Here is an 11265-nt window from a genome sequence, read left to right as displayed (position 1 = left end):
AGGACCGTTTAGAACGGACCCACAATCCGGCTCCAAAGCCGTGTGGGACAGGTGCCGGTGGAATTCCACATCCACTGAGAGGGTGGGTCAGTCGTCCAACGATGATAACTCCCCAAGGCACAACCGCACAAGCGAGCAGGGCCGGTCGGGTCCACCAATTAAAGTTGCCTCCCGTGGCCCCTCGTAGCAAGCAGGACCAGGAAATCCACGTCGCCGTCACTCTGTTTTACCCCTTCGTCTGTTTTTTCTCTGTGACAAATATCGCCACGTGGGTGGCCCCCATGTCTAGGGACTTTACGGTACCCGTACAACTGTGACTACGGACTCGCTTATGGAGGAGCCTCTGTCTCGCCCTGGACACCGTCCAGGAATCTTTAGCCGTTAGAATGAGATCGAATTGGTTATACGGGCGCCACGTCAGAGAGAAGGATTTCTTAAAATTCAGGAGGACAGTTCGTTGAAGGAGCGCCGGTTTTGCGTGTTTCAGGGGATTGCTCACTCTTACGGAGTTGTACCAGCCGAGTACTCCTCTCTCCTTCTCGTTTTCCTTTGTGTTTTTTTCCTTCCTTTTCAGATAATAGTGGAGAGGCAGTTCTATAAATATTTGAGCAAGCGCCCACACCTGCCCTCGCGCTCTGTTCCTTTCCTCCTTCGCTTCCGTCCTCAAACTCAACGCACGCGGATTTTGGTCGCGATGATACCGATGCGGCTCATCCGGCGGCTGTCTCGGGTGGCGGATTCGACGTCGCAGGACGCCTCGCCGCCTGCGGCGAAGGGGCGCGCGGGGCGACGGAAGCTCCGGAAGCCGGTGCCCGAGGGGCACGTGCCGATGTGCGTCGGCAAGGAGATGGAGCGATTCTCTGTCCCCGCGGAGGTTCTCGGCCGGCCGGCCTTCCTCGAGCTCCTCCGCCGCTCCGCCCAGGAGTACGGCTACGAGCAGAGCGGCGTGCTCCGGATCCCCTGCCCCGTTCCGCTCTTCGCTCGACTACTCGTCCTCTCGTCCGCCTCCGACGCCGCGGGCGAAATTGCTCTGGACGAGCTACTCCGTTCCTTGCCAGAAGACCTCCCGTCGTCTTCACCGGCCGACCCGAGCCTGTAAACTAGGGTTCCGGCGCCTCTTACTTAAATTAAATATATTTTTCTGTGCCTGTGCCAGTGTACATATGCTATCCTGCGCCTTAATTAGGCGACGGAGGGCTGTTCGGCGACTTAATATTTATTTTTTTCCTCAATTAGTCGGGCATTATTTTTTTCCTTTAAAAAGAAGGAATATAAGTTTGATGCAGTATTGAATAGTGAACATGCTTAAAGAAATTGTTTTGGCGTGAGATTAATTAATGGTCTGTCCCCATTTTGTTCCAAAATATATATTTCTTTAAAATTTTTTTTTTAAATTTTTCTAAGTTTTTGCTAAAAATTAAAATGATGGTCATAGTCATTTATTAAAGAAAATCACAGCTCGCAAATTATTTTTTCATTAATAAAATCATGGACTATTTATTATTGAACTTACGAAATCCTAAGAAAATAAATAAGTACAGATGAATATTTTAAAAGTTAATTTTTAAATATGTATAAATTGTACTCTGAATTCTTGCTTGAATAACTAGATTATAAAAAAATTAAATAAATAACATATTTTATCATATATATTTGTGTTTGGATTTTATGGATCATCATAATTACAAAACTATTTAGGCTTCAAATATTATATTGATTGTGCGTGCGCTATAATACATCATATATGCAATAATAGCTTGGAATATGATTTTTTTTTTTTCATAATATTCTCTCTTTTTTCATGGAAGACTAAAAAAATCAATGAGACTACCTAAATTATGATTTTGGGAATTGTAGACAATTTGAAATTAATTGTTTGACATATGCAACATTAGTTTGAAATTATTTTCAAAAAAAAATATTGGAATTTTTGAAACGGCTGGATTGCTTAATTTGATAATTGATTCAACTCAAATTTAGAAATGAAAAATGCAAACATGGGCTCAGTTACAAGTCCACATCACTCTTACTGGATTGGGCTGAAACCAGCTCCAACATAAGGGGTGTAATAACCGAAAGGTTTGAGCTCGAGTTTGGTTCATTTTACTCGAGCTTAGCATGAGTTCGATTCGAGCTTTAATTTTTAAGCTCGAGTTTTATTCGTAATGAAATTAAATAGTTCATGAACGGTTAAAACTCTGTTAAAAAATGACTCATTTAAAAGTTAAACGAGTTTAGTTCGAAAAAATATATATATATATATATCACAAGCTCACAAATCAAATATTGTTGAGTTCGAGTTCGATTTGATAATGTTGAAATCAAGCTCGAGCTCGTCTTGTTAACTTAATCGAATAAATTTTTTTCCACATGAATAACTCACAATGATTGCTTTTCTTTTAATTGGAATGAAAAATAAGAATGTGAGGGATTTTATTTATACAAACTGAAAGAGTATAATAACCTCTTGGTTCAATTAGATCTCATCCATCCAACTTAAATTGGATGGTTTAAATTACATCCCTTCCTAAAAGACACAATGTCTAAAATACGGTAAGTAAATAATAAGTGTTATTGGATAAATAACCTTATAGATTTTTTAAATTTTTTTTATAAATTTGTAAGAATTTAAAGAGAGCCCGTATGACACATTTGAATGGATAAATCAATTAGGCTAGATATTAGTTAAGTTGGGAGATGATTAAGAAATTAATTTAAGGTACAAACGATATCTAATTTTAAGAACAAACGATATCTAATTTTTCTTTAAAAAGACTCTCCTTTTCCTGATTGGTGGTTACACCAAATCAGAGCGGTACCTGCTCTGATACCACTTGTTGAATCGTGAATTCAATAGAGGAGGTGAATATCGATTTAAAAATTTAAGCGAGTAAATACACAACGGAAAGAGTGAAAAACAGACAACACTAACACAAGTAATTTTTTACTTGGTTCGGAGCCTTCGACGACCCCTACTCTAAGGCCTCGCACTCGTCGAGTGCTTTCGTTGGACAATGCACTAGCAATTCAAAAAGTGTTACAATAATAAAGTATAGAATTGCTTTTAAAAAAATAATACCGACAATAAGAAAATGAAAATAGCAGCACTTTATCGGAGAGGCGTTGCAAGAGCACGGCAACACAAGAGTTGGACGGCGTTGAAAGATCTTGTCATTATTGTCTTTTGCTCCAGCCTTCACCCTCCTTATATAGGAGGTTCGGGGTGCCTGGATCCCTTCGGGGTGCCCTGAATGTGATGTAGCCAAGCCAACCAGGGTGCTCGACGTGGCGAAGCTCGTTTGGGGATAAAACTTGCCTCCGGACACCCGGATCACTTCCGGGCGCTCGGACCTCCGGGAACCTGAACCCTTGTTTTCTTGCAATCTCCTTCCTACAAGAAAACATTAGTATGAGGCAATGTAAATTATATATCATACAAAGCAGAGTGTTAGCACAGTTTATAATAAAATAGAATAGTAATTAGATTTCATCTCACCGAGACCGGAATCTAGTCAAGATCTCAACTTAGAGATCCGAAATGGTTCTAAGTTAGATTGGCACCTAAGTACCCTTCCCGGGAACGCGTGCTCACAGTCACTCCCCTCCAGTGACTTACCTTAACTTGCCTGCTAGACGTTCGGTCAGCCCTTCGACCCGTCTGGACTTCGTGTCAACTACCTGGTCAGCTCGTCGACCTAGCTGAGTTTCCCTGCAACACTGAGTTAGCACATTATTAACAGAATTCAAGTATAACCTAGGGTTACTTCCTAGGGTTGCCTAGCTTCACTCACTATGACTTCCATTGTCTGGCTTCACTCACCAGGACTTCCACCACCTAGCTTCACTCACTATGGCCCATCTTCACTCACCGGGACTTCCAGGACTTCCACCACCTAGCTTACTCACTAAGGTCCGGCTTCACTCACCGGGACTTCCACTTTACCTAACCTTTGGTTAGGACTTACCTTTGCTAATCATCTAGTCCTGACTAGACTTCTCTCTCCCAAACATCAAGTCCTGTTTGGGTCAACCCTTTGTCATATTGTCAAATATCAAAACTCTAGAGGTCGATTGCACCAACAATCTCTCCTTTTTTGATGTTTGATAATTTTCTTAAGTTAGGCTTGGGTCTTTTAAGGGTTAATCTTCAAGATTTGAGAAATTCGAGAAAGTTTGAGAGAGGTTAGGAATGTTTTAACTTTTCTAACTTAAGATATCACTCTCCCCCTTTGGCACACATCAAAAGAACATGAACTTAAGGTTAGTTTCTATTATGTTTTGCACTAACAATGTGCGAAAAAAACTTTCCAAAGTGTTTGTAGAAACACCATTCAACGTATATTTTAACATATTTAATAACTGTTGAAAGTTTAAGTATATACTTTTTTCAAAATATTTTTAATGTGTTTTTACAAAAAATTATAAAGTAAAGAGAGATTTTGTAAAAGATTATGAAAATAATTTTTCAAACTTAATTTCAATGATTTGCAAAAGTAATTTTTAAAGATTACTTTTAGTCTTTCAATCAGACCTCCCTCTTAACTTGACACATTCTTAGACTTCACAAGTAAAACTTCTTATGTGTCAAGGGAGTGGATCTAAGTTAAAAGAACACAAAGTTTGAAGGTGAGCTTTCAAAATGATTAAAAAAAGTTTTGAAAATATTTTAAGAATATTTTTCAAATAAAGTGTGAGAAGGTTATTCAAAATATTTTCGTATTTATAGATTTTTCAAATATTTTTACAAAAATAATTTTTCAAAAGATTTTACAAACATAATTCTCAGAAACACCTCCCCTGATGTCAACACTCCCCCTGAAGTTAACATTGGGGTTTGGGTACCTAAGTGTTCTAAGGGATTTAGGGTTAGCAATATTTTCCGACAGAATTATCTCTATATATTTAGTATAATTGGTCATTTATTAAACAACTAGTTTAAAAGATAATTAATTTTAGATTTAGGTGTAATAAAATAATTTGTTACTAATTTAATACTTATTTGTTTAAAATAGCTTAAATATTATATTAATAGATTGAGTTAATTTAATGACAATCTTAATTATAATATTTATTTCAATTTTTGTTTTAAGTAGGATTAATTAAGTTTGTAGTTAGTATTAATTAAAAGTTGAATAAATTAGTAGATTAATTAATCTGTTAACTTTTTTTTTAAAAAATAAGGTTAGGAATTAAGTAAATTAAATAAATTGTTAATTTAAATTTGTTAAATCACATTTAAGTAACATAGATTTAGAATTAATTTTAATTTAACTTTAAGTTTGGGTTTAGTTTAAGTTTAACTTAATTAAATTTGAAAGTTTAATTTTAATTTTAAATTTAAGTTTTATTTTAAGTTTAAATTTTAAGTTTTAAGTTTAATTTTTAACTTAATTTAAGTTTTAAGTTTAACATAATTTAATTAGTTTAGTTTAATAAATTTTAAATTTAATTTAATCAGTATTAATTTAATTTAATTTTTAGTTATGTTGAGTTTAAATTTGATTTTTAATTTTAGTTTTAGTTTTGATTAAGTTAGTATAAAATAATTTTTAAATTAGTTTTTAGTTTTGATAAAATAGTTTTTAAGTTAATTTTTAAAATAATTTTTGAAATAATTTTTAAGGTAATTTTTAAAATATTTTTAAAAAAAAAATTAAATAATTTTTAAGTTTAAAAATATTTAAAATAATTTTTAAGTTTAAAAAGATCTAAAATAATTTTAAGTTTAAAAAAAAATTAAAATACTTTTTTATTTTAAAATAATTTTAAGTTTAAAAAAATTAAAATAATTTTAAATTTAAAAAGATATTTAATAATTTTAAGTTTGAAGAGATTTAAAATAATTTTTAAGTTAAATTAATTTAAAAATAATTTTTAAGTTAAATTAATTTTTAAAATAATTTTAAAGTTATATTAATTAACTTCTAGAGCTCATGGTCGATTGTTAGACCTGAGTTTATAGTTGTCGCTCGACTTCTAGAGCCTGTGGCTCTAATATAGCTCAAACCCGGTTGATCGGCACAGGTGTCTCTGACTCAAGGGTTTATAGTCGCCGCTCGACTTCTAGAGCCCGTGGCTCTAATATAACTCAAACCCAGCTGACTGGCACAGGAGTCTCTCACTCAAGAGTTTATAGTCACCGCTCGACTTCTAGAGCCCGTGACTCTAATATAACTCAAACCCAGCCGACCGGCACGGGAGTCTCTGACTCAAGGATTTATAGCCACCGCTCGACTTCTAGAGCCCGTGGCTCTAATATAATATAAACCTGGTCGATCGGCACGGGAGTCTTCGACGTTGAGCCCGTGGCTCAACTATAATATAAACCCGGTCGATCGGTACAGGAGTCTTCGACATTGAGCCCGTGGCTCAAATATAATATAAACTCGGCCGATCGGCACAGGAGTCTTCGACGTTGAGCCCGTGACTTAAATATAATATAAACCCGGCCGATCGGTATGAGAGTTTTCAACGTTGAGCCCGTGGCTCAAATATAATATAAACTCAGCCGATCGGCACAGGAGTCTTTGGCGTTGAGCCCATGGCTCAATTATAATATAAATCTGGTCGATCGGCACAGAAAAATGGAAAAACTGTGATAGATCCTATGACCAAACATGAAAATATAACGAAAAAACTGACATGCCGACCAAGAGAGGATCTGACTCAGTTCCTCGACTCCCAAATACCTGTGGAGTGAGGGGAATATGATATGTTCGTCGAAATCCACCGAGGCCACGGGCCCACGAAGATGGCAGAATTTTCCGACGTCATCCATCTTCACGTTCTAGATCAAGCGAAGTTCCCACAGACGGTACCAATATGATCCTGTCGGGAATCTGAGAGGACGGAACTACCAGAATGACGTGGATGGAATGTTTACCGCATCTCCATGACCCGGATGGTGAGCTATCTTCTGTGTTGACCAAGTCATCATAGGGCCTTTAGTCAACAGTACCTGTAGCCAGCGACCGGGTTGCCCCGGTCTCTGGTACCCTGATGCTCGAGGCAGGCTCCACGAATATATAAGCATTTGAATAATAGTTGAACAATGAAATAAATATAGGATGAGTATAGTGACGTACCTTGGCTTTGGGAGGCGCCCTCAGATGGATCGGTGAGTTGGTCGCGATGCTGATCAAGTCGTCGTGACCCTGAAGGGTAGATGAGAGTGTGAGTCAACCGAGGAGCCGGATCTGAGGGCGACGACATGGAATCCAATGCAGCATGGATCCAAAAGGCGGCACACAATTGGAATACAATAGCGGCACAACCAGCATATGATGATGACACGCAGGCCGGAATGTCCTAGCAACTCAAAGGCCCGATCACACTAACGGCTCGCAGGTCGGATAATACTAACAACTCCCCATAATAATAGTAGCACAAAGGGCGAAACATAGCGATGGCCAGATCAGCGCCAGAAGCAACGACAGTGACGGTAGAGGTGTTGGAGTCGGTCACTATAGAGGTGTTAGAGAAGGAGGACCGCGATGAAGAAGGGCAGCGACGGTGATGCTGCGAGGCCGGCGAAAGTCGTATGTCAGCCAATAGCTGCTACTGGAAGCAATGGCCTGAAAGGGCGAAGACAGTGCGAAGCACAATAGGGAGTGCTCACAGCGCTGATGACACACACGGGAGAGAAAAGGGGGTGTCAGTGACCGGCGGAAGAGCCCTCTCGTGAAGGCGTCGGCGTAGTCGGGGTAGTCGGCGATGGCAGCATGCGTACGCTTCCTCCAGTGGGTAGCGACGATTTTCAATCACTAAGGTAGGTTTTCCCCTCTTCTCCTTCGATGGCGACGGACTGATGCAGAGAAGGGAATCCAGCCAAAAACCTCACGACGACGCTAGAAAAAACCCGAAGCAAAGAGAGAGAGGGAGGGAAAGCAGAGGAGGGGGTGGCTGCTCGTCGACGATGAAGGAGTAGGCGACGCTGGCGGCTAGGTCATGGTGGCGTGGAGCAGTGGCGGATCACGATCTGAGCTGAGCGTAGCTAATTTTTACACGGAATAAGGGACGGTATCCTCCATCTTTATCAGTGGAACCCCATAATACTACGGGTTGCAACGCTAGCAGGGGACGACCGCTGATGCCACCCCCTTGGATCCGCCATAGCGTGGAGCAAGGGAGTGCTGGCGGCGGAGCAGTGAGCAAAAAAAACGAAGCCCTCCTCAAATGAACAGTGCCACCTTTAATAAAAAAAATCCTAAAAAAATGAAATGATTAAAATATCCTTATCTTCCTCTTAATTACTTCTACGTCGCTATATCTGCATCATATGACTTAATTAATAAAAAAATATTCTATTAAAATATTATTGATATTGATCTCAGTTTCATGTTTTAATACTGAAATAGTTTGTTACGAACAACTTTTACAATTTAATTATCAAAATCATCAATGTCTTTTTCAGAATGTCCTTAATAAAATAATTAAAATTATATATTTTTTATACTCTTTAAAATCATCAATGTCTTTTTCAGAATGTTTTTTAGTCCGATTTAATTAAGTTTGATTTAAATACGAAAAATTAAATCCAGCGACAGTCTCGGGTGACGGATTCGGCGTCGCATGACGCCTCGCCGCGTGAGGCGAAGGGGCGCTCGGGGCTACGGAAGCTCCGGCGGCCGGTGCCCGAGGGGCACGTGCCGATGTGGGTCGGCGAGGAGATGGAGCGATTCGCTGTCCCCGCAGAGGTTCTTGGCCGGCCGGCCTTCCTCGAGCCCAGGAGAACGGCTACGAGCAGAGCGGCGTGCTCCGGATCCCCTGCCCCGTTCCGCTCTTCGCTCGACTACTCGTCCTCTCGTCCGCCTCCGACGCCGAGGGCGAAATTTCTCTAGATGAGCTACTCCGTTCGTTGCCAGAGGATCTAACGTCGTCTTCACCGGCCGACCTGAGGGCTATCCTTCGCCTTAATTAGGCGGCGGAGGGCTGTTCGGCGAATTAATATTTATTTTTTTCCTTAATTTGTCTGGCATTATTTTTTTCCTTTAAAAATGATCCTATCCGAATGCTGAATCAACGGATGCTGGGCACGGGGCGCTCCTCGGATGCTGATGTAGATCTGCAACTGGTCGCCAGAAACTCCGGCGAATCTGCACAGAAGTCGGGCCGGGAAGGGGTTCCCGGCGACGACCCTCCGACGCTCAAGTCAGGCAAGCAGATGAAAAAGGTGGCTCCAAAGGTGTCAAAACGCGTACCTCCGGCGAAGTATGAGGCTCTTTATATAGGGCGGGGAAAGAGCTCTTGCACGCCCTCCGAGGCGCATGCGTGCCCGCAACCCATACCTCGGTATGTGGCTGTCAGAAAGCTTACCTGACCCATACTGCTACAGTCAAAGCATGTCCTTGATGGAACAACGGAACCCCCTGTCATAAGATTTGGAGTATGGCCTACATGTGGAACATACCCGCTGTCAGAAAAAGATGTCCCTTGTCCTTTCCCACTTGGTTCCTGAACTAGCGTCCGGCCGGCCGGCCTCCGTCCGAGCGTCCGGCCGGCCGGCCTCCGTCCGAGCGTCCGGCCGGCCTCCGTCCGAGCGTCCGGCCGGCTCGCATCCGCCTTACGTCCGACCAGGCACATACATATAACGGTCTAGGAAGATTCTTGGTGGGGGTGCCTTGTAGAGACTATTAGCAGTATGCTACCTCTTGTATTCGACCAAGCGATCCGCTCGGCTATGTGATATTGTTCGTTGAGCGCCGAAACCCTGACCTTCGACAGGGCGCATATAACCACCACCTAGACACCGGCCGGCCGGCTGGTCAGTCCACCCCCCGGCCGGCCACCTGCCATTTTGACTTCCACGTGGCGTTGACCACACCGGACGGGGGTCCCCTGTTCTTACAACCGGATCACTTGCCTCCCCTTCAAGTCTAGTCGAATGAGGCGATTAGTCTGACTGACTAGACTGCGAGCCTGGCCGGGCGGCTCCTTAGTGTTAGTATCCTCCGATCGGCCTACCGCAGAGAAGGCCTTGAGTGAATCAATAGTGGTCTTCATCGGATCTCCTCGTAGTCTGCGCCAATCTTCGACATTAAGGCTGAGCATGCGTTCATTAAATGCATCGAATGACCAAACGCCACGTGGCTAACTGTCGTCATCGTACGGCGGCGGCGGTGTGGTGCTTTGATGAGATCGAGGCGGGTCGAAATGGACGGCGCGATGTGCACTTTGACTCCCGTGACCTGGATCCAACCTAATCTTTCTCTCACTTGCCTCCGCGATTTCAACCCGTCCCCAGCGCTTGGAGCTCCGACGATACTGTCTCTGTTCTCTGACGCTCTCCGACGCCCCTTCCTTGACCCCTTTCCTCTCTGTAAGGCTTTATAACTTTTCTTCCTCATTTCCGGTGTCTCATCCGCATTTCTTTCCCTAGTCCAATCCTTGAAACTTCTTTTCGTTGTCTGTTGTTTTTCTCCTGCCTTTTTGCCTTTTTGACTCCTCCCGATCGACTCATGGCTAGTTCTTCCCATCCCGAAGAACAGCCCCTTGGTCCATGGTACACTACCATGCAGTCCCGATTTGAACAGTGGGACTTCGATATTTTGATAGACAATTTTGAAATCCCAGATGATTTCGAAATTCGTTTAACCGGTCCTTCCGCTCGGCCGCATAGGCCGCCGCGCGGAGCTTTCTGTGTCTTCCGCGACCAGTTTAATGTGCCGCTCGGCAGTCTGGTACCCAACACCTTTCGTCTCCTTTGCGGTGTTGTTGTTTTGTTCAAGATTCACAACATCCTCCTCCGACCGGAGGTCTTCTTTTATTTTTATTACCCCAAACAAGCTGAGCCGGGCACCTTCATGTTCCAAGCTCGGCCCGGCTTAGTCTTCTTCAACAAACTACCCTCTTCCAATAAACATTGGAAGGATTATTTTTTCTACATTCGAATGCCCGATCGGGCCAACTTCCCGACTCAGTGGCAGGTCAGCCTACCCCCCACTCCCAAGCTGAAGAAATTCAAGACTCGACCGGACTACCTCCATGCTACAAATATGCTAGTCGGTCTGCGCCTGGACATCAATAAGCTCCTTCACGAAGGAGTGATGTACATCTTCGGCCTGAGTCCCATACGGACTCCTCTTCCGACCGACTTCGGTAAGAATTTTGCTTTGGTATTTGCTTTGATTGCTAACTGATTTCTTTTCTTTCCTTTGCAGCGGACATCGTCATGGATTCGATGATGGCCGACATTTTGAAGAGAAAGGCGGCGGCTCTGGAAGCCGCGGCGGTGGGTATCCAGCCGGTCGGATCCCATGAAGGAGA

General features: G+C 42.4%; 1 protein-coding gene across 1 annotated transcript; it reads left to right on the top strand.

Moving 5' to 3' along the window:
- Nucleotides 1-633: 633 nt before the first annotated feature.
- LOC122034725 (auxin-responsive protein SAUR71-like) lies at nucleotides 634-1232 on the top strand. The gene has a single exon (XM_042594062.1). It carries the CDS (start codon nucleotides 695-697, stop codon nucleotides 1097-1099), a length of 405 nt encoding a protein of 134 aa, XP_042449996.1. The 5' UTR covers nucleotides 634-694; the 3' UTR covers nucleotides 1100-1232.
- Nucleotides 1233-11265: the final 10033 nt, after the last annotated feature.

The sequence above is a fragment of the Zingiber officinale genome, chromosome 11B (genome assembly GCF_018446385.1).
Source record: "Zingiber officinale cultivar Zhangliang chromosome 11B, Zo_v1.1, whole genome shotgun sequence".
NCBI lineage: Eukaryota > Viridiplantae > Streptophyta > Magnoliopsida > Zingiberales > Zingiberaceae > Zingiber > Zingiber officinale.
This window is presented reverse-complemented; position numbering and strand designations above follow the sequence as displayed.